Source organism: Aspergillus fischeri, genomic scaffold (genome assembly GCF_000149645.3).
Source record: "Aspergillus fischeri NRRL 181 1099437636252 genomic scaffold, whole genome shotgun sequence".
Taxonomy (NCBI): domain Eukaryota; kingdom Fungi; phylum Ascomycota; class Eurotiomycetes; order Eurotiales; family Aspergillaceae; genus Aspergillus; species Aspergillus fischeri.
In genome coordinates, this window is record NW_001509768.1 from 2,210,904 (window position 1) to 2,232,888 (window position 21,985).

Consider the following 21,985-nt stretch of genomic DNA (forward strand, 5'->3'; position numbering starts at 1 on the left):
TACTGTTGATCAGTAACTCTGCTATCACCACAGCACGCTCTCACATTGGACAACTACTTGAACAACCAAACAATAATTTGAGAATCTCACTGACCATTCATAATATTACCCTAAGTAGTCGATCTATGTAGTACAGACAAATTCCCATCAGAACTTAAATGACCAACTTTTTGGAACCCATGCAACCTAGACATAACCCAGATCTTTTGTAAGCCGTAGAGAAGAAACGCCTGAATAAGACACCATGTTGCTACTCATTTAGAAGGTGACCTTGGTGCCCTTGTACTCGGGGATACCACCACGAGCCTTGTTAGGGGCACCGCCGCCACGACCGCCGAAGCCTCCACGACCACCACGGCCACCTCCGCGAGGACCACCACGGCCACCGCGACCGCCGAAGCCGCCACGGCCACCACGAGGAGCATCGCCGTTGCTGGGACGGGGAGTGCTGAAGTCGAGACGGACGGGACGGCCATTCAGCTCGGCGCCGTTGAGGTCGTTGAAGGCCTGGCGAGCCTCATCAACAGAGGAGAACTGCACGTAACCGAAGCCCTTGGGGCGGCCCGACTCGGGGTCGGTGGGCAGACGGATTCCAACAATGGTACCCGACTGACCGAAGAGCTCGGAGACGGAGTCCTCGTTGGCACTGAAGGGGATGTTGCCGACAAACAGGGTGTCGCTCTCAGGGCTGGCTTGGTCACCGAAGTTACGAGCGCGAGCCTGGGCGCGGTCCTGGTTGTTGTTGTTGTTGTTGTTGTTGGCAGGGCGGCCAGTAGCGTAGTCGAGGTTGATCTTGCGACCATCAATCTCGGTGTCCTTCTTGGCGTTGTAAGCCTTGGCAGCGTCGGCAGCGCTGACGTACTCGACATAACCGAAACTGGATGCAGTTTAGCAAGGTGTATAAACATGACAGTAGAGATAAACTTACCCGCGGGAGCGACCAGAGTCACGGTCGGTGACAATGCGAACACCAGAAAGCTCACCGAAGGTCTCGAACTCCTGGCGGAGCCACTCCTCGTCGACGTTCCAGGACAGGTTACCAACAAAGAGGTTGGCAGAGGCGCCCGAAGCCTCCTCATCAGTCTTCTTGGACTTCTTGGGGGCGGCAGCAGGCTCCTCCTCAGCCTTGCGCTTCTTGGAGGGCTTCTCCGACTCGGACTCGGAAGAGTCAGAATCAGAGCCCTCGGAGTCGTCAGACTCATCAGAATCCTCAGATTCCTCGGAAGATTCCTGAGACGGTCAGAAAAAAATTATAAACAGTGTGAGCCACAGGTACATACCTTCTCGGCCTTCTTAGCCTTAGCAGGAGCCTCGTCCTCGCTCTCAGACTCGGACTCGGACTCGGAATCCTCGCTGTCGCTAGACTCCTTCTTGGCGGCCTTCTTAGGAGCCTCCTCCTCTTCGTCAGAGTCGGACTCGGACTCAGAGGACTCGGAAGTGTCAGCCTTGGCCTTCACCTCCTTCTTGACGACCTTCTCATCTTCAGACTCCGACTCCGACTCGGACTCAGAATCAGAGGACTCAGCCTTCTTGGACTCCTTCTTGGCGTCCTTCTTGGCAGGCTTCTCATCCTCGCTCTCACTCTCACTCTCGCTGCTGGAAGCGTCGTCCATCTCCTCGTCGCTGTCGGACTCCGACTCGGACTCAGAAGAGGATTCGGCCTTCTTGGACACCTTCTTCACCTCCTTCTTGGCAGGCTTCTCCTCCTCGCTCTCGCTCTCACTGCTGGAGCTGGTAGACTCCATCTCCTCATCGCTGTCAGACTCGGAGCTGCTGCTAGGAGTAGGCTCCTTCTTCTTGCGCTTGGACTTCTCCTTGGAAGCGAGCTCGCGAGCGATCTGCTTGCTCTTAGCCTTGGGAGACTGGGAAGCCTTGGTGACGCCAGCATCCTTGACCTTGCTCAAGGCCTTGTCGACGGGCTTGTCGGCGCCCTTCTTGGTAACGGACTTGGTCTTAGACATTTTGTACTATGGAAGACGACGATTAGCTTGAGCATCAAGAGGGGAGGTCAGAGAGTAGAATATACATAATAAAAGTTCCTTCAAAAGCGAAAAGTTGTAATTGTGCGGCAAAGCCTACAATCCCTCAATCACCCGATTTGAGTTAAAGCCCCCTGATGGAAAATCCAGGAGTGATGACCTTATCACAGCTGGACGTAAATCTCAACACAAATGGAAGAGATTTAGCACAAATACCCACAAGTAACCCACAACGACAGTGTTCAAGCCCACAGAGACGGAGAGGAAATATGCACTCGTCTATAATATGAAACCCACGGAGAGTATCCCACAGATCCCACAGAATAGATTGCAATATGCCACAGCCCACAGCCCTCAGTGTATTAAGCCCACAGGATGTCTGTTGAAGTGTACTTTGCAAAGTACGGCCCACGCTGCGTCAGTTAACAATATGGTTTTTAAGGAGACTGAAGAGTTTCACCGAATCTAAAAGGACTCAGTTGAGAAAGAGGTAAGAAAAGTGAGTTGATAAAGGGGAAAGTGTGAGGATGAAGAAAAGAAGGAAAAAAAAAGAGAGAACCTCGAGAACTCTGATAAGTATATAGAAAAAATTTCTGGAGGTTGGCAGAGATTTACGCACACCGCCTACTTTGTAGAAGCTAGCTCAGGCACTATGCCACAGTAGCTTAAGAAAAAGTGGGTACCTGGCAGGTACTCGGTGAGCACGCGGCCGTCGCTGGAACCAGAGTGTCACTTGCTGGTACTAGCTTCAAGTTCCACCTCCGCAGACCACCACAGCTTCTCTACCCCAAACTGTTTATTCGACTACCACGGGCATTCCTCACGCTCCTTCTATCGGATTTCTCTTCTTCGGAGACGGACTATACTGAGCCAATGGGCGACAGGTGATACTGCTGCTGTCTAACCACCATGGCTCCTCCGACCCCTTCATCTCATCGGCCACGGAAGAGGAGAAAGTATCCCACTGGCTCGAACAACTCCCTCATCCTTGAAGCCGAGGGTGGAAAATCATCCCCTGCGTTCCCTCTCGTCTCGTTTCTGTGGGCTGCGCGAGCTGGTGTATCTCAATGGCTGGTGCTACCTCTGATCCTTATGGTGGTAGGCCTCTTCCGCTGGGCTGTCAGTCTATGGGGCTACTCTGGTTTGTGCAATGCCTGGGTGTTGGGAATATGTGTCCAAACGTGCGGCTGACGTATAGATGCAGGTTTTCAGGTGCCTCCGATGCATGGTGATTTCGAAGCGCAAAGACACTGGATGGAGCTCACCATTCACCTGCCCATGTCGAAATGGTACCTCTACGACTTGCAATACTGGGGACTTGATTACCCACCTCTGACCGCATACCATAGCTGGCTGCTGGGGAAGATGTACGTGGCTTTCTGAGACATATTATAAGGAAGGCGTTCGTTGTTGACAATCAGTAGTGGAAGCGCTCTTGACCCCTCCTGGTTTGCCCTGGATGATTCGCGCGGCTTTGAGGATCCAAGATTGAAAGTATTCATGCGGGGAACCGTGATCGCTTCCGAGTACCTTGTCTACATCCCGGCCGTCGTTAATTTCCTTCGTCGTTATACTCGGATGCAAGGTGTTCCAGCCTGGTCCGCCTCAATTGCTCTCGTCGCGATCCTATTGCAACCGGCAACCATTCTCATCGATCATGGCCATTTCCAGTATAATGCCGTGATGCTGGGGCTTGTCGTCGCAAGTTTGGATGCTATATTGGCCGGACGGATGCTGTGGGCTTGTCTCTTCTTTGTGGGCGCCTTGGGCTTCAAGCAGATGGCACTCTATTACGCCCCGGTCATGTTCGCCTTTCTTCTAGGCGTTTGCATCTTCCCCAGGATACGCATTCTTCGTCTTCTGAACATAGCCATTATCACCATCCTCGCATTTGCGCTATTGTTTGCCCCGCTGCTTGTCGCCGCAACCAGTGCCGAAGCTCGGGGCTATCTGAGTGCTTCTGCAGAACCTCCTTTGCTCCAGGCTCTACCCATCAAGCTGTCAAAGGACTCGTTTCTGTACGCATCCGTCTTTCAGCTGATGCAAATCATCCACCGTGTGTTCCCATTCGCCCGTGGTTTGTTTGAAGACAAGGTCGCCAACGCCTGGTGCGCCATCCACACGTTCTACAAGCTTCATCGCTTCGAAGCGAGCCTTCTCCAGCGCGTCTCACTCGGCGCCACACTAGCATCTATCATAATTCCTTGTGGAATCATTTTCCGTCACCCGCGAGCATCGCTACTGCTCCCTGCCTTGGCCAGCGTCGCCTGGGGCTTCTTCCTTTTTTCCTTCCAGGTTCATGAAAAGAGTGTGCTGTTGCCCTTACTTCCCATGACACTCCTTCTTGCAAATGATGGCGGCCTGGGCAAAGACACCCGGGCCTGGGTTGGATGGGCCAACGTCCTCGGCTCGTGGACCATGTATCCTCTCCTCAAGCGCGACGAACTCCGGGTCCCGTACTTTGTCATGACGGGTCTCTGGGCCTATCTGATGGGTCTTCCACCGACTTCCTTTGAGACATATCGCAGCCGAACCTCTGTGGGCGAATCAAGTCCTGTCTCCGAGCCTCGCATACTCACGAAACTTCTGCATTTCTGCTTCTACTTGGCCATGATCGTTTGGCATGTTCTCGACGCATTTGTGCCTCCACCGGAGGGCAAGCCCGATTTATGGGTGGTGCTCAACGTCTTGATTGGCGCGGGAGGGTTTGCCATTGCTTACCTGTGGTGTATGTGGAGACTGATCACGCAATGCTGGCAGATTGATCGCAAGGCGGCAGAAGAGGAGAGTCGGAAAAAGAAGCAGTGATAGCCGAGGGTCAGAGGGCCGGTTCCTTGAAGATTTTCTCAAATGATACCCATTTTATACTTTCATACTTTCGAATGTATTTTATAACCCTGAGACGGGTGAAGATCCGATTGTGATTTTTCCAATCCCGTACGTCCTGAGTAAGGAGAGATGTTCTATTCACTTGTCTGACAGACGCCCTTCCCAGAGGACTATATACCTGTAGTGTACATAAGTATACAAAAACTCCGTGCAGTAATGCTAATATACAATCTAAAAATCAAACCGTAGCCCATAACCCAACACCTGGCCCATAGTACAGCCGCATTATTCCCAGTCCATCGCTCAGCGTTAGATCAACACCGAGAATGTCCACGTCAAGCATAACCCAGCGTACTCGCTACACATCGTATATTGTCCAACAAGATCGATGGACAACACGGTTCAGTCGACTCCACCAGCTTAAACCTTGAATCCGTATCCAGCCATGCAGGCCTTGTACTGCTCGATCAGGGGCTTGCACTCTTGAGCCGGGTCATCGGTTTTCGAGAACAACATGCAGTCATCCCGGGCGGACTTCTCGGTCTTGCAGACGCAGCAGGGCTGGAGATGGAACGGTCAGGTCGGTTCTTTCGGGAGCCGGCGCAATGCGCTCAACCACGTACCTTGGGTTTCTCGGTGGGTGCTGGCTGGGCGGCTGCGGGAGCGGGAGTCTGTTCGGCAGCGCCTGGGGAATAATATTAGTATTTTATTTGAGATTCGAGAGGAAATGGAGTGAACTTGGAATAGGTGCTCGTGGGTATAGTTCTGCCGGAGAGATGCGGAGAAGAATCTGGAGTGCATACCTTTGGAAGAGCCGAAGAGCCACGACATGGCGAATTTCTGATTTCTAGGTGGAAACGAATGAGAGAGCGAAATAGAAGATTGTGCGAAAGAGATTGAGGATATGTACGGATATGAAGCAGCTGATGATGACAGGCGATGGAGCTGGAGTGCTGATTAATTGACTGCGCTGGAGCGGAAACGGCGCATTTGGGCTTTGTGGATTGCCGGAGTGCCGCCGATCGGCAATTTTTTTGGTACTGGATCTTTTGTTTGCATTTTTTGAGGAGGCAAAATAATAATAATAATGATAGCGGAGGATTTTCTCTTTCCCTCCACATTTGAACTGTGAATACGATCACCACCTGCAATCTCTCTGACTATTAGATTATACAATCTGATCAACAGTGCTTTCAGACTTACTCTCATCATTTCATATTTCTTTGGATTGTTGGTTAATTCGTCACTTTTTTGTTTGCCCCTGAAACTACCCCACCATGGCCCCTCCAAAGGTCTTTTCACTTGAGGGTAAAGGCCTCAAATTGGACACTGCTGAAGATATTGAGGCCCATATCAAGCCGCTGATCGAAAGCACTGATTTCACCGAGATTCGTCTGGGTGGTAATACCCTCGGTGTACCAGCCTCGGAACGCCTCGCCGCAGTACTTGCTTCGCAGAAGAGCCTTGAAGTCGCCGACCTCGCTGATATCTTCACCTCCCGCCTGCTTTCCGAGATCCCCCAGGCTCTGACTGCCCTTCTCAATGCGCTGCTTGAGATCAAGACTCTCCACACCGTCAACCTTTCCGACAACGCGTTCGGCCTGAACACCCAAGCGCCCCTCGTCGACTTCCTTTCCCGCCACGTGCCCCTCCGCCATCTTATACTGAATAACAACGGGTTGGGTCCCGCTGCTGGTACGCTTATTGCCGATGCGCTCACAAAGCTTGCGGAGCGCAAGGAGGAGGCCCGCAAGGCCGGCGAGGAGATTCCTCTTTTGGAAAGCATCGTTTGCGGACGGAACCGATTGGAGAATGGCAGTATGGAAGCGTGGGCACGTGCCTACAAGGTACACGCTGCAGGCATCCGCTCCGTCAAGATGACACAGAACGGTATTCGTCAGGAGGGTATCTCGTTGCTGTTGAAAGAAGGTCTTCGTCACGCGAGCGCCCTGGAGGTTTTGGACTTGCAGGACAATACGTTTACCATCATGGGATCTACTGCTCTCGCCGGTGTTGTGGCTGGCTGGCCCTCTCTGCGTGAACTCGGTGTCGGCGACTGCCTCCTATCCGCACGCGGCGGTGTCAAGGTCGCTCAGGCTTTGGCAGAGGGCAAAAATCAAAGCATCCAGACTCTGCGTCTGCAGTACAACGAGATTACGGCCGAGGGTGTGAAGCTATTCTTGCACGCTACAAAAACCGCCCTTCCTTCTCTTCGCCGCATCGAGTTGAACGGCAACAAATTCTTTGAAGAGGACCCGAATGTGACAGAGTTGCAGGAGGTTTTGGAGGCGCGCAAGGAGGAGCACGGCACCGATGATGATCCCGAGGACATGTGGGGTGTGGATGAGCTAGATGAGCTTGAGGAGGAGAGTGAAGATGAGGAAGAGGAAGAGGCCGAAGAAGAAGAGGAGGAGGAGGAGGAGCGCAAGGCCGACAAGTTCCTCAAGGACAATGTGAAGGCGGAAGACGAGAAGGTCGCTCAAAGACAGGACAAGGATGTCGATGCTCTTGCGGAGGCTCTGGGCAAGACTGCTCTGTAGACTTTGCGGAGTCGTCTCCATTACCTGTTTACGCAGACCCAATTCCCTGTCTTGTATCCCGACTCAGCGGCGACCAGGCTTATCTCGCAGCGGTCATTGATGTATGACCATACTCGTCAGCATGTCTAGGAAGACATGCGGCAATATGGCACCAGCAATGATGGGTCAACGGCCATTCGCACCCACAGTGACCCGAAATAGGGTCGAATACTGCCTCACGTCGAGTTTCCCTGCTTCGAAGTACCACTACGAGTGGCCATATCAGGTTGCATTCATGCGCTGATCTCACCATAGCGTTCCAATTGCGTCTTTTACTGCACAGATACGCGGATAGATTTATGCCATCATCCCCTTTTGATTGTCCCATGCAGCATGTTACTACCCCTACTTATGTATATAATGTTGAAAAGTGAATGAAGTGATGACAACGGCCATGCATGCTGAATCGTAGTTACTTTTGAGGCCACACATTTACTAAATACATATTACCTAAATTTGTACGTATTTTTATTTCACGTATTTATATAAATAAATTATAGAAATACTCGTTCTAGCTGTCATGGAAGCTGAGGGGCACAACCCCATACATTTGAGACTCGGCACGTGGGAGCTTCCGAAAAGAGCAACGCCGGTCTTGGCGCGGAGGTTCACTAATTGCTTCATCTTCATTTACTTGTCCATCATCTCCAAGTTCTCCGCCGTTTCATCTCACTTCGCCGGTCTCTCCGTTGCTCGCCTTTGCCTGCACCGTCGCAGACTTCTCTTTGCCTCTTGTCCAGGGAATTCGCCCGGAAGTCGTACTTATCGGGTCACAAGACCTCAACGTCGTGGAAGTGAGTTTAAGCAGCAGTTCCCTTTGCTTCACTGGTTTTTCGTCGAGTCTTTTGCACTTCTTTCCTGAAATGAGCTGGGCGCTCAATATGAGGCATTGCATGCATGTCCCTCGCTCAAGTGATGAGAGCATTTGCAGCTACAGCTGTCTTAAAGGCACGTGCCGCCGGATGTGCTGCGACAGTGATGGCAAACGCTTGTCGCAGAGGAATCTTGTCGAATTAGGTTATGGCTACTTGCGACAGTTTTTACGCATTTTGCCATTGCATCTAAACTTTGTACCTCGTTGGCTTTTTTTGAATATGCGCTACATCTACAAGCGATTTATTTAGTCTTCTGGTTTGCTAAGACTGAGGCAGGTACAATTCTCACGACACGTCCCCTCCCTATCTTCATCCAACCTACGATCGGGATCGGTCAAAATGGCGATGGATGCGAAGGAAATCGAGCTCAAGGCGAAGGCCCTGACAAAAGCAGCCACCCAGAACGAGCCCACAGCCAACATCGTATCACTGCTCAAGGAGCTGCAAACGGGAGTGAAGGCAACGGAGGATCTGCTGCGGTCGACGCGCGTCGGAATCATCGTCAACAAGTTCAAGCAGCACAAGTCACCCGAAGTCGCCCGTCTATCCAGCGAGATCGTCTCGAAATGGCGGAACGAGGTTAACAAACAAAAGGCCAGCGGGTCACCGTCCGTCAGCCAGCGTTCGAGCGGCTCGCCGCGCCCAGCACAGAACGGCACCGCATCGCCTGCCGGGACAACCCCATCGGACAAGTTGTCTAAACTCTCCGTTCCCCCAGACAAGCGGACGTGGAAGGCGGACGGTGTGGATATCAATCAGACTTCGAACAAGATCCGGGATAGTTGCATTGGGCTGATGTACGATGGATTGTGCCTCAACTCGACCGAGTCGCCTCGGGCGGTGCTGTCCAAGGCCTGCGCGGTGGAGGCGGCGGCGTTCAGCGCTTTGGGCCCGGAGACCAAGGAACAGTACCGCACCAAGATTCGCAGCTTGTATCAGAACCTCAAGAACAAGTCCAACCCTACACTACGGGTGCGCGTGTTGTCGAATGAAGTGACTCCCGAGCAGTTCGTGAAGATGTCGCACGATGAGCTCAAATCGGCGGAACAGCGCGAGCAGGAACGCAAAATCCAGAAGGAGAACATGGATAAGGCCATGGTTGCGCAGGCCGAGCGCAGTATCAGCACCAGTCTGCAGTGCGGCAAATGCGGACAACGCAAGGTCACCTACACCGAGGCGCAAACACGCAGCGCAGATGAACCGATGACGCTGTTCTGTACGTGTATGAACTGTGGTAAATCGTGGAGGCAGTGATTTTTATATTCGGTGTTTCTTTTCGTTTGTTGGCCTCGTACGGAGGCCTTTCTGGTTGTATTGCCGATAGGCACGGAGTTTGAGTGGTAAAAGACGGTTTTTTTTTGTTTCGTCATGGGCGTGGGAGGGCTAGCCCATGATGACTTTCATTTTGAGTTATTCTTCTGTTCCTCTTCAACTCGGGTTCTCTTTATGCTAGCTGATTGAGTAGACCGAGGACATCCCTACTGCATCCGCGCAGCAGACAAGACGGTAGACAGGTATGATAGGCTTAAGCCAATGATATACAATATGCTACTCATGGACTACAGAACAGCTTTCTTTTATTCTCTTCGCCATAATTCTCGCCGCATCGCACTGCTCAAGTAGATATAGACGTCATGGTTATGTAAGTCAACACCACGCCGCTCCGCTGCACAGCATCCTCAGTACAAACAACAACACATCAGATACATCTCATCCATTCCATCAAACCTTCCCAACTCAAAAAATAAACGCTAAAATGACCACCCCAAGAACATACACCCGCAGCGCCCTAATCCAACCCACCCTAGCCCTCTGCGACGCCTTCGCCTCCGCAGCCCCCGTCCCCGTCCTCCTCAGCCATTTCACCGCGGACCCCCTCCCCATGGTCCACGAGCACGGGCTGCCCGCCCTAGCCCCATTCCTGGGCCGCACATTCACCGGCACAGACGGGGTAGGCCGGTACTTCGAGCTCATCGCGGACCTGCTCAGCTTCGAGAAGATGAGCTTCGACGGTGAGGACGAGTGGATCGTTGATACGGTGTCGATGGCGGTTTCGCTGCGGGGGCGGGCGCGGTTCACGTGGAAGGAGACGGGGGAAGGATGGGATGAGACGTTCTGTTATCGGATTGGGCTGGCGGAGGATCAGGGGAAGGGTGGCGGCGGGCTGAAGGTGCAGGAGTACCGCGTGTGGGCTGATACCGGGGCGGCGTACCTGGCGCGGACGCACCAGTTGGGTGAGGTGCAGCGGGAGTTGGTGGAGAGGGAGACGAAGAAGTCGATGGAGAGGACAAGGAGTGGGCATGGGAATCTTATTGGGGAGGGACAGAGGGTATATTCTGGGGGAAGTGGGACGGCATAGATGTGTACCTTGTTTCATGTGATATAGATTTAAGTGTATGGCTAGGTATCTCTAAGTTATGGCAGGCCCGTGGATGGAACTAGACACGATCCGCGTGGAAATCGATCCAGCCGATGTTGCCCGCCTTGCCGTCCGGCGTCTGGAACACCTTCGCTGGCGAGTCGTAGCGCTTGTACTGCTTCTTGTCCATGACGATGGTGAACCCGCCTTCTGCACGGCCGGTCGCGTTGAAGCCGGGTCCAAACACCTTGTATTCGGCCATGACTGTCTGGTTGGTGAACCGGCTTACGCCAGAGACGACCCAATCAATGTAGCCGCTGGGCTCGATACTGCCATCCTCGTAGGTATTGGCGAAGATGGACCGGTGTAGACTGTTCCATGGCCGGCCCAGAGCACATTTGCCAGCAATCACCGGGGCAATTGAGGCGTTTGCTGCTCTCACAGTCGAATCGACTATGTACACGCCGTACTGGTTCTCAAAGGTGGTGTTGGTGCCCTTCCACGCGGTGATACCGCCGCCGCAGTTGCGCAGGAGGATGTCCGACGATTGGATCCAGGCGGTACCGAAGCCGTACAGGAAGTCGGTCTGGCCGGCGATGATGTTCTTGTAGAAGTAGGCGTTTCCTAGCTTGCCAACGTACACCTGTGCATGGTCAGTTTGTCCGTCCCTGCAACCGACTAGAAGCGTGAGCAAGAGACATACAGTATCCTGGTAAGAGTAGAATCCGCAGTAGTAGAAGCCGCCGTTGGCGCGACTGAAGCTGAGAGCATGCGCCGGTCCGTCGGAGTAATCAGCCCATGTGTTGCGAAAATCGATGTTGTAGACCCTGAAATCGGTGTTACCGAAGGGAGTATCCTCCGGCACTGGATACCCCGTTGGCCCTGAGCCGCTGTAGCTGGCCTCGAGTGTAGGTGCAACGACCAGCACGCTGGAAAAGACATTGTCTACGCTCTTTCCGGTGTTGTCGTGGTTCGCTTGGGCCCATGTGATGGTGACCTTGTTCTTCGAGGCATCGGTAACGCTGTCCGTCTGACCAAGCAGGGTTATAGGGCCGGAGCGGGTGACATTCAGCTGCTCCGTGTAGTTGCCTGCCAGTATCAAAATGGTCTGCTTACTGTTGTCATTTGGCAGAGATTCGATAGCAGCCTGGACGGTGGAGAAGTGGGCTTTGGGATGAGACTTGGAGACGATGACGGTTCCCTCAGGACAATTCCTCAACGAGGTCTGGCAAGTGCGACGAGACGACGGATGCAATGCAGCCGTTCGTACAAGCACTGCCTGCAGAAGCACGGCGAGAAACAAGAGATAGGACTTCATTTTGCCTTGGCTATGCAGATTTCGCCACGAAGCCCGACGCTGAGTGTCCGCGGTTGAGCATCAAAGTCGCCCAGGTCGCCATCTTTTATATGCTCCTCCTCCGGACGATAACTAACGCGTTTATTGTGCTTCTGGAGAAATTTGGAGAAATTGCGGGGGCAAAGACTGGGGTAGAACAAGCCGGGAGAGTATCCCCGCGGCTGACAATGCTTGGAACGCATACACTGACGAATATCGACCGGGGAAACAAGCATGGCGAAGACTCTTGCTACATGTCAAACCATCAATCGGCCAATTGCATTTGGATTTTTCTCCTGGCAGGAGGAAAGCTTCCCCGCTGTCCCGGTCGATTTCCCCAGAATAAGCACGGAAATCAATTGCAGCGGTGACGGAGAATTGGATTCCACCTGTCACGTTTGAAATCCTCGGGGAGGCGCAAACAGCGGCCTGTTTCTCGTTATCAATGTCAAGGCAAGTCCGTCTAAGCAAGCAGCTGGAGCTATCTTCCTCAAACTGGCTCCGACTTGATGGTGGCCCGGTTGACGGCCTGCAATGTAGGGCCTCAGTTACGCATCAACGGAGACACAGGCGGAGAAATAGGATGACTCTAGTCCATGTTGGGTCTTTCCTGCCACGCACATATATCTCGTAGTGTAGATAAAGCGGATCCATTGTTGCTGGGGATCACTTGGATTGCTTGAGGCAAGCATAGTAAACAAGTCACCGCGCCCATCCCTGATAGGACGGGCTCAGTGCTATCATGATCACGAAACGAGGGTCAGTGATACATCGCCATGAATGGCGTTTCATCCGTCGCTAAAAGGACTTGAGCATGGTCAGCGGCAAATAAGACCCTATATGGTGGTGATGATGGTGATGGTGCTGGTCATCAGAATAATGACAGGAGGATACTTTGCCTGTACCTGGCTGCCTGAGGCACGACTGCATACTTCTGCTTCTACGAGAATGCGGTGAACTGAGCAAAGCCGGCTCGAACAGCTCCATAGCTACAACCAATTCAACTAAATTATCAGCACTTGATTCATCCATGCTCGGTTATCTGCAACTATTACAGCCAGGCATTACATCTTGCGCAGATTAGTCCGGACTACTCAGCGCCCATCATATGGTCAGACCGTCAACCGCGATAATCAGACAATACGAAGCACCAGAGCCCGGTGGGGAAAAGTCCGAAAGAAGCAACCAAGCATATGGGATCAAGAGAGTATTACGACGTGCGTCATGCATCCATCCCGCACGGCTGAACGAGACACAAAATGGGCAGGTCGCTGGACGAGCTAATGCTCGAGGCGAGAGCTAGTACGGAGTAGCTACACAGCTACCCCTCTAGCAGACTAGCAGTTCGAGCTACTGCGCACGACTGCCAAGAATGTCGATAGTTCCTGCGTCTTAATCTATTCATCCCACAGATCAAGGCGCTGAGAGGCTGGAAGCAACCTCGGCAGAAGCTCCTTCGGGCGAACTCCGAGCACCAAGTGGGATACAAACCGCGCAGTGGCAGGCTACTTGCTGCAGTTGTGCTCTTGTTCCTGGATTAAGTGGAGAGACTTATGCAAGAGAAGTGGAGCATAGCAGCTACGACGGTCGATCTAAAGAGAGGAAAAAAAGGGGTAGCTCTGAAGCTCAACTGGAGCTATCGCAGGCTGGAAGCCAGTGCCCTTCCACGTAGATCTGATGCCTCGAGAGGAAACTTTGGAAGAGCAGTTTGAGAAAGAGTGAAATGGAAGCACTGATAACTTCTTGAAATCGCTTGATTCACTAAATTTACCACTATTAATGACATACATACATGTAAAGAAAAGAATTGACTCTATGTAGAGACAAATGAGAGAGAAAAAAAAGTCTATAATACTGTTTAAAAAAAGGTAACCAGCCGAAGCCCAGCCCTATGCATGTATGCTCAAGTGATATCCAGATGAGAAATTAGTAGTGAGAGTAATCAAGCGTCTACTCATCGTCCTCCTCCACCTCGGCACGAGCACCGAGAGTGTAGTAGGACTTGCCGTCCCTATCGGTCTCATGCTCGATAGCCAGCTTGGAGAGGTGGGCAATCATGTTCTCGATCTTGGTGTCAGCCTTGGAGCGGGTCTTGCGGCCGAGGTTGTCAAGGGCGGGAATGATGGTGAGGATGTAGTAGACAACGGCAATGATGATAGTGACACCAATAGAGTAACCCCAGATGACAACGACGGTGACGATGTCGACATCGCCGTTAACGGAGAACTCGGCGTGGCTGGGAGGGCTGGTCTGGCGGTAGTCACCGGAGAGCCAGCCGAAGACACAGAAGAGGGTGGCAAGCACATCGACAACGAAGATGGCGCCAACCAGCTGCCACGAAGGCCAGGTCTTACCACCACGGGTGACGAAGATGAGCCAGTTCTCGGTAAGGGCGACTTCAAGGAAGATCATCTCCTGAGGAGAACCGAAGTTCTGGATGAGACCACCGTTGTTCAGGAAGAGGGAAGCACGCATAATCCAGGTGGCACCAGCAAGCAAGATACCGAGCACGATGGAGATGACCCAGATCTTAGGCAATTGCCACTCGACAGGGCGCATTTCGTAGTGGGCATTGTCGTAGGCAACGGCGATGGTGGCCAGATCAGCGAACAGGGCGATGAAGACAACCAGCTCGGAGTTGAGGGTCTCATCAATGATGATCATGGAGGTGACAAGGTAGATCTCAAGGTGGAGACAGAGGGCAATACGGTACTGAATGTAGGCCTTCATACGCTGGAAGATTTGACGGGCAAGCTTGATGGCATCGACGATGGTGCTGAGACCGGGGGCAAGGAAGACGATATCAGCAGCGGCCTGGGCAGCCTCAGTGGAACCCTCGACGGCAATACCACAGTCAGCCTTCTTCAGAGAGGGAGCGTCGTTGACACCGTCACCAGTCATGGCAGTCAAGTGACCACGCTGCTGCAACATCTCGACGACCTGGTACTTGTGCTCGGGGAAGACCTCAGCGAAACCATCAGCCTTCTCAACGAGGTCGTGCTGGGCAGAACCGGCAAGACCACCGTGGATCAGACGCTCGGAGTCGTAAACCTTGGTGCTCAGGGCAAGCATCTTGCAGGTTTCCTTGGCAATGGCAAGGGCATCACCAGTCAACATCTTGACGGACAGACCGAGGTGCTGAGCCTCAGCGATGGTGTGGGCAGTATCCTCACGAGGGGGGTCGAACATGGGGTACATGCCGAGCAGTTGCCAGGGCTCGCCCTCCTTCTGGACGGCAACACCGAGGGAACGGAAACCACGGCGAGCGAACTCAGCAGCCTTCTCACGGAACTTGGCAGCCTCCTCCTCAGAGCACTGAGACATATTCAAGATAGCCTTGGGGGCACCCTTAGCACAGACGTAGCGGACACCGTCGCAAGTGCAGACAGTGGTGATACGCTTGGAGACGGGGTCGAAAGGAGTGTACTTCTCAGTAACCCAGTTGCGGGAGAGAATCTCACGGGCCTTGGGGTAGCGACGGAGGGTAAGGATGGTAACCTTGTCAATGGGGTCGAGGTTCTTGACATTGTGGTTGGAGGCAATAGCAGCAACGGCCATCATCCAGTTGACATCAACACCCTCATTGACGTAGGGCTCACGGATGGAGAGCTGGTTAGCAGTGAGAGTACCGGTCTTGTCAGAGCAGAGGATGTCGACACCAGCAAGAGACTCAATGGCAGTGAGCTTCTGGACGATAGCCTTCTGCTCGGCAAGGTAAGCGGCACCAACGGCGAGGGTGGTGGTGGTGACGACGGGCAAACCGACGGGAACACCGATAATCAGGAGAATAAGGGTGTAGTGGAGCAGGTTGTTGTCCTCGTGCTCAGGAGTAGCGATCTTGAGGTGACGGTAGAAACCACCAATCCAAGCGGCGAGAATCCAGAACATGACAAGAACGAGCAGGGTAGTACCGATGTTGTCCATGACAGCCTTGAAGTGACCCTGGTCCTTGGCACCCTGCACGAGAGCAGCGGTCTTACCGACGAAGGACTGCTTAGCGGTGGCGGTAACGACGGCGTAGGCCTTACCACGCTTGCAACCAGTGGTGTAGTAGCAAGTGTCGGCCATGTACTTGTCGACAGCGAGAGATTCACCGGTGATGGCGGACTGGTCAACGGCAATGAGGGAGACACCAACACGGGCCTCGATGCCACCGTCTTCGTCGTCCTCATCCTCCTTCTCCTTGAGGGTGTCATCATTGGCACTGGCGAGGTACTCCTTGTAGGTCTCGAACATCTCGGGCTTGTCGTAGTCGCAGATCAGGCGAATATCGGCGGGAATGACGGTACCTTCCTCGACAACGATCTGTAATGGAAGGAGGAATTAGTCCAGGTCAAGGCGCTGGAAGATATGGAGATCAGTCAACTCACAATATCACCAGTAACCAGCTCACGAGCAAGGATTTCCTGCTCCTGACCATCACGGATAACAACAGCCTTCATAGCAATATCACCCTTAAGACTGGCGACGACGTCGGCAGCCTGCTTCTCCTGGTACCAACCGACGACAGCGTTGAGCAGAAGAATACCGCAAATGACACCCAGATCAATCCAGTCACGAAGACCAGCAGCCAAGAGAACAGCCAATTCCATAACTGGACAATGACAATCATCAGCATTGTCTCTTGGGAAGGGCAGTCCTCCGCCCTGAAGAGATTGGTAACATACCATAGAGAATAGGACCACGGAAATAACCAATGAACTGAACGAAGAAGTTGGTCTTCTCGGTGGTCAGTTCGTTCCAGCCACCCTTCTTACGACGCATCTCAATTTCGCTGGAGGGGAGACCAGTGCGCAGGTCGGTTTCGAGCCATTCGTCGGGGCAGACGAAGGCGCCGCCAGTCTCAGCGTCCTTCCTCCAGAAGGCGTACCAGGGCTTCTTCTTCTCCTGGAGGCTTCTAGCACCGGCACTGGAGGTCGAGCCGCGACGGCCATCGCGAGCAGTCGAGATGTAACGGTTCAAAGCAGTGTACTCATCGAGGTTGCCATCATTTTCAGCGTGACGAGAATGGTCACCATTCTCCACGTCGGGAGCATAGGAGATCCTCCGCTCCGCCATTGTTGCTTCGGCTCACAAAGCCTTTGGAACCCAACGATATGAGCAGATGCAAACAAGAAATGGCAGGAATGGCAAGAGTCGGAATATTCCTATAGAGAAGAGAAGAAGGAGAGAAGAGGAGGGGAATGAAGGCGAGGGGGGATGGGAGAATGTATCCTTTAATATTTGGGGGGGATTTGCATGGGAGCAGCACAAACACGTCTCCCGAGCTCTAACGGGCGACCTTCCCTGTGCGTAAACCCACTTTATTTTTCCTTTTCTTTTTTTCTTTTTTCTTTTTTTTTTAATTAATTAAAAAGGGAAAAATTAATCCTTGTTGTCGATGGAGTAGTGTGCCCGGATAAGGTTTAGCCTCTATAGCCCACACCCTCTCGAAGGTTTAGAGTGAATATGGCTCTTTGCCTCCTCGGATCGTTTTTTTCTTGTCTTTTTTTTTTGCCTATTTTTTTTCCCTCGTCCTTTTCTCCCATCCTCTCTTGCTGCCCACGCATACACGATTCGTGCTTAACGGTACGCCCGGCTTTTTCCTTGCCTTCTTTTCCTTCTCTGCGGGCTTCTTCTCCAACCGGGCAAAGTGGATCCTTTGCTGAATGCAGTTTAGGCTCGACATGCCGCAAAACCTGACTTTTCCTTAAAAGATCACGATGATATGGTATCTTACCAGCGGTATAGCGCTCTGCAGCATCATTGCTCACTCTCCTATGCACGATGCACTCGTATCGTCTGTTTCTTCGTAGAGCGGCGGATCGGTGCCGACTGCCGAGTTCGCCCCCCCAAATCCTCCACCCCTCCAGACCATTACGGTAAATCCGACTCCATACAGACAGCACGGAGTAGAAGAACATCTGGGGCACAGTCTTTGGGTGAACGAGGGCTCTGCTAGCATTACCTCTGTGATACATGATTGATTGTAAGATACTGCCGGAATATCGGCCAGCCAGCTCGATCAAGCCTATCTCGGAATAGGCGAAACGAAATTCCATACGGTATGAGTGGTTACCGTCTGCGGCTGGCGTCTCGTTAATTTTGCCCGTCCAACATCATCTTTCCCTCATCTTAACTATGCGCGATTTTCTTGACTCTTGCGGATGAGGTCTGAGACGCGCCTTCAGTATCATGACCTAACGCCTAGAAATCCTATTCATGACTATTTGCAACAGAAATTGGAGACCGCTGAAGGACGGGAAAGGGACAAGAAGACGCTATCTGCTTATTATTGTTGGACTAAAATGTGTTCTCATTATTTTTTTTGTCTAGCTATGCAGCGTGACAATCGGACATTGAGGTCATCCTTCATTCCCTTGCAGAGGCAAAAATGTTGTACCTACCTGGTAGTCTTGGAGCGAGAAAACAAACAGAGCAAACCCATACCAACATATTTCTTCTTCCAGTGTTATGGCCCGATGCCAGGGCACCGTACCGAAATACCTGCGGTTACCGGTACCACAGGACGCAGGGCCGTCCTACCCGATCTTGGAACCACGAGTTCAGTAAGATAGGAACGCAAGGGGCAGGGCCTTTTCCTCAACCAAGTTCCGCCAGGTATGGTCAAAACAAACACTTCTCCTAGGCCGATGATGTCGATTGCGTCGACTAGCTTGTACGTAGATGCCGTAGATGCATTTTGTCTTTGGATAAATCAGCGATGTCAATACCGAATCAATCGACATGGCTTGATCTGATGCCAGTCAGACATCCCTGGTTTCTTAAGGTAGAGCACTGTTTCAGCTGTACGCAGTACATACCCATACAAAAATAAAATACATTATGTCATCCAGGATTATCGTTATTTGTCGTGAGTATTATTATTCTTTATCAGCTCCGTTATCTCTAGGACTTTTGCTGTATGGCCACGCACGCAGTGCCATTGTCACCACGGCCCAAACAGCTACTCTTAATTTAAATGGTTTAACCAACTCTTTCTCGACATCAGACTAAAACTCAACCCAGGGTCGATCGCTGTGTGCGTGCAACGACTGGTCACCCAGACCCCTCCACCCCTCCTTATTTTTCCTTGCACCAATCACCCATCTGTCTAATCCTGATTGAGTTTCGTGCCGCCTTGTCTCGTGGAGTGCATTTTCCCACGCCCACGAGCGTCATTTATCTGAGTGGTGGACAAGTTGGGCCCAGCCCACAAGGCCTCGAGAGAGAGGCTCCTCTTGAGTCGTGTCCGATTATTTCCCTGTAGTCATACTAGGTACTATTGGCATTACTATTGAAATATGATCCGCATTTGATTTGCTTGGAGCAAGCACTGACGGACTCAATCGGCCACTACTCCGGACAAGGAGCTACAAGAGTAAAAGGCTGAATGCGAGCAAATCAGCGCTGTTCCTTTTACTTGAGACAAAATGATTTCATGGCCGGTGATTGAGCTCCGTAGTTTGGCCGTCATTGCTACCTACGATATATCTCCTCGGATCAAGAGGCAGGGTGCACGTCTGCGACATTTTTTTCCCTTGGCTTAGAGAGCTGCCAAACTTTCGCTTGACTGTGCCGACGATGTCCATCCATCTGGGTTGACAAGTTGAGAAGTTGGCACTGGCATGGGCCACATAGAATCTTGGAAAGGATGCAGAGCACATGTAGACACTTTGCACTTCCGTATCGTGGCCGGAGACTAGAGACAAGGTTGCTAAAGATCCCTGCCAGATAACCTCGATGGATGATGTTGGTGGTGGCGGATATCGCTCTTGGAGGACTGTTACTTGCTCAACTACCTATCTCTATTCGGTAGCGTGCTCAATCTGATTGCTCGCTCATGGTCATTTCGACCATCCACGATTAGGCTGAGGTACCGAGTTTGCCGTCATCATAACGGTATCAACTCGACGCCAGCCAACACTCGACAGAATGCGAATTTTCTCCATGCAGTATCTACACCGTAAGTTGGTCAAAATACGGCAACAAAAAAAAAGAAAAAATTTTGACTATGATCTTCAACCTCATGTCAGAACGGCGACGGCAACCCAGTTGCCTCCCAGGGCTGACACTGACTGGGAGGATTCCATGCATATGCCATTGCCATGATCTCGTCACCTCCTCGTCTAACTTTCGACTTCGGCTGACACCGTGCGTCTGCTTCCTCGTAATTCGGAGACTTTTCTTTTTGTTCTGGCCTGTAAATCTTGTCTCTGCTTCCCATTACGGCTCCAGGCGATGTCGAACATGGAAGTTCCATGATCGTAGTGAAGCCCAAACCTCATCAAGCTTCATCGCGCATAAGGCTTGTCTCATCCTAGGTGATGGCATCAGTTCAGCCGACGGTGGTGGTTGGATTTCAGTATATCGCCAAGTATCTACCTGAGTATCCCCAGTTTTTATGAGCACTGCACGGTCATGCTCCCCAGTCTCCAGGCTCCAGTCTCTAGGAATCTGGAGAAGCCTGGAGTCTGGAGAGCTGTCACTGGCTCCTGTCGTTCAAAATATAGATGCCTATTTCCAGGTCACGGTGCGGGATGGGTCATCAACGAACGAAAATAACCTTTCTATGCTTAAAATAATTCCTTATTCTTCGCCTACCAGCCTTTGGTTCAGATTGCTACCTATTTTTTTGCCCTGTAGAAAAACGAGGGGATTATGAGGCTAGATGGTTCGTCATGTTCTCTTTTCCGCTGCCCCAAACCCAGCCCCAACTTTTCAAGGTCTTCAGCTTCGACCTCCGACTCTGGGATACCCCTGAAACCTGACTCTCGACGGCTCACGGCTGGCATACTCCAGTCTCAAAGTCAATTGCGGTGGGGATATCCCTCATCGCTACTACTCCGTAGTTGCTCTGACGGTCCAAATTTCGCACGGTGAGCCTACTTGGGATGGCGACCGCTACAAAAGGTAAGTATATTCAAGACTACGGAGTATCTAGCTGGATTCAACCGCATGCAGTAGCAGATACAACCCAAGAGCAACAATAATAACTATCTACACGGCAATACTCCGAAATGAAAAAGCGATCCCGTAGTTCCTAGCCTCTGACGAAACATCTTACCCCAGTTTGGTTTGGCCGGCGCTTTCCGCGGCTGGCACGAAGCAATATTAATGAATCATGATGTGTCGAGGCGAAATAGCTTCTGGACGGAGGAGCTCGGACTCGTCAGCGGGACTACGATTGAAGAGGTTAGGCCAATGAGCGATATTAAATAGTGAGATTATTATTAGTTAGCTGGAGGTCAGGGTTGCATGAGACACTTCTGCTCCGAACAACCAGGAAATTCGTTTATTGCATCGATGAGTGAATCGTCACAATAGCTCTTTTCCTGTCACTGCATGGATAGCGGTGAGGAGCCAAAATTCTCACTGTCCAAGTCTTCCACCAGAGAATGATCCAACAATCCAGGGCAAACAGACGAAAAATGGTCGTCCTCAGTCAGGCTTGTCGACGCTCCATCATTAGGTAGCCCCGTGCGCAACAGCCCCCTAAACAAACAAATTAGCCGCCAGTGACCTGCAAACCTAATCCTGCTACTGCACCCCCTTCGATCAACTTTCCGGGGGATTCTCATCAGTTATCGGCCTTTCCTTACCTAGGACAGTAAGAGCGCGCACGGCAGAGTAATGCACCCACGTCAGCCAAGAGAACAGGAGGGAATGGTCGGGCGATCACTCAGGAGCCATCATCGGCGGATGGTTGCCAGCCATCCCAGCCATCTTATTTTTGCTCATGAAGTGAAACCGTCGTCATGGTCATAGCGACGTTGCCTCATATTAGTATATTTGATATTGAATATGGTGTCTATCAGATTATCATAGTAGTAGACTAGAGTAGTGTGTAGCTAGGCTTACGAAACAATGGTACAGGGCTGATTCTCGTTCTCTCTCATAGGACGGTACAATGCAAATATATGGAGCTGGAAGTGGAGATATCCAGACAACACCGCAAGCTACAAAGGCTCGAAGCGGCGTGGAAGCGTCTTGAATAGTATCTCTCCACAATGAGCCGTGGAACGAGCGGTTTGATAACGTGTAGTCCT

General features: G+C 51.9%; 8 protein-coding genes across 8 annotated transcripts, besides 7 other annotated features; 4 read left to right on the plus strand and 4 right to left on the minus strand.

Annotated features, from left to right (window-relative positions):
• Positions 1-258: 258 nt before the first annotated feature.
• On the minus strand, positions 259-1,961 carry NFIA_069440 (putative nucleolin protein Nsr1; the record flags this gene model as incomplete). Its single annotated transcript, XM_001263669.1, has 3 exons — positions 259-877; positions 929-1,230; positions 1,281-1,961. The coding sequence occupies 3 exons, from the start codon at positions 1,959-1,961 to the stop codon at positions 259-261; spliced, it is 1,602 nt and encodes a 533-aa protein (XP_001263670.1).
• Positions 318-416: a microsatellite.
• Positions 736-759: a microsatellite.
• Positions 736-760: a microsatellite.
• Positions 1,293-1,937: a mobile genetic element.
• Positions 1,526-1,558: a microsatellite.
• Positions 1,962-2,888: 927 nt separating the features above from the next.
• Positions 2,889-4,787, plus strand: NFIA_069450 (dolichyl-P-Glc:Man(9)GlcNAc(2)-PP-dolichol alpha-1,3-glucosyltransferase ALG6; the record flags this gene model as incomplete). Its single annotated transcript, XM_001263670.1, has 3 exons — positions 2,889-3,120; positions 3,184-3,346; positions 3,404-4,787. 3 exons carry the CDS (start codon positions 2,889-2,891, stop codon positions 4,785-4,787), a joined length of 1,779 nt encoding a protein of 592 aa, XP_001263671.1.
• Positions 4,788-5,228: 441 nt separating this feature from the next.
• On the minus strand, positions 5,229-5,639 carry NFIA_069460 (copper metallochaperone COX17; the record flags this gene model as incomplete). Its single annotated transcript, XM_001263671.1, has 3 exons — positions 5,229-5,369; positions 5,432-5,493; positions 5,612-5,639. 3 exons carry the CDS (start codon positions 5,637-5,639, stop codon positions 5,229-5,231), a joined length of 231 nt encoding a protein of 76 aa, XP_001263672.1.
• Positions 5,640-6,085: 446 nt separating this feature from the next.
• NFIA_069470 (GTPase-activating protein RNA1) lies at positions 6,086-7,348 on the plus strand (the record flags this gene model as incomplete). Its single annotated transcript, XM_001263672.1, has 1 exon — positions 6,086-7,348. The coding sequence occupies one exon, from the start codon at positions 6,086-6,088 to the stop codon at positions 7,346-7,348; it is 1,263 nt and encodes a 420-aa protein (XP_001263673.1).
• A 1,253-nt stretch (positions 7,349-8,601) lies between these two features.
• NFIA_069480 (transcription elongation factor DST1) lies at positions 8,602-9,516 on the plus strand (the record flags this gene model as incomplete). Its single annotated transcript, XM_001263673.1, has 1 exon — positions 8,602-9,516. One exon carries the CDS (start codon positions 8,602-8,604, stop codon positions 9,514-9,516), a length of 915 nt encoding a protein of 304 aa, XP_001263674.1.
• A 502-nt stretch (positions 9,517-10,018) lies between these two features.
• NFIA_069490 (uncharacterized protein) lies at positions 10,019-10,621 on the plus strand (the record flags this gene model as incomplete). Its single annotated transcript, XM_001263674.1, has 1 exon — positions 10,019-10,621. One exon carries the CDS (start codon positions 10,019-10,021, stop codon positions 10,619-10,621), a length of 603 nt encoding a protein of 200 aa, XP_001263675.1.
• Positions 10,622-10,700: 79 nt separating this feature from the next.
• NFIA_069500 (putative pectin methylesterase) lies at positions 10,701-11,939 on the minus strand (the record flags this gene model as incomplete). The annotated part of the gene is made up of 2 exons (XM_001263675.1): positions 10,701-11,264; positions 11,325-11,939. The coding sequence occupies 2 exons, from the start codon at positions 11,937-11,939 to the stop codon at positions 10,701-10,703; spliced, it is 1,179 nt and encodes a 392-aa protein (XP_001263676.1).
• Positions 11,940-12,797: 858 nt separating this feature from the next.
• Positions 12,798-12,826: a microsatellite.
• A 1,081-nt stretch (positions 12,827-13,907) lies between these two features.
• NFIA_069510 (plasma-membrane proton-efflux P-type ATPase) lies at positions 13,908-17,015 on the minus strand (the record flags this gene model as incomplete). The annotated part of the gene is made up of 3 exons (XM_001263676.1): positions 13,908-16,262; positions 16,328-16,551; positions 16,625-17,015. 3 exons carry the CDS (start codon positions 17,013-17,015, stop codon positions 13,908-13,910), a joined length of 2,970 nt encoding a protein of 989 aa, XP_001263677.1.
• A 244-nt stretch (positions 17,016-17,259) lies between these two features.
• Positions 17,260-17,300: a microsatellite.
• The last annotated feature ends 4,685 nt before the right edge of the window (positions 17,301-21,985 follow it).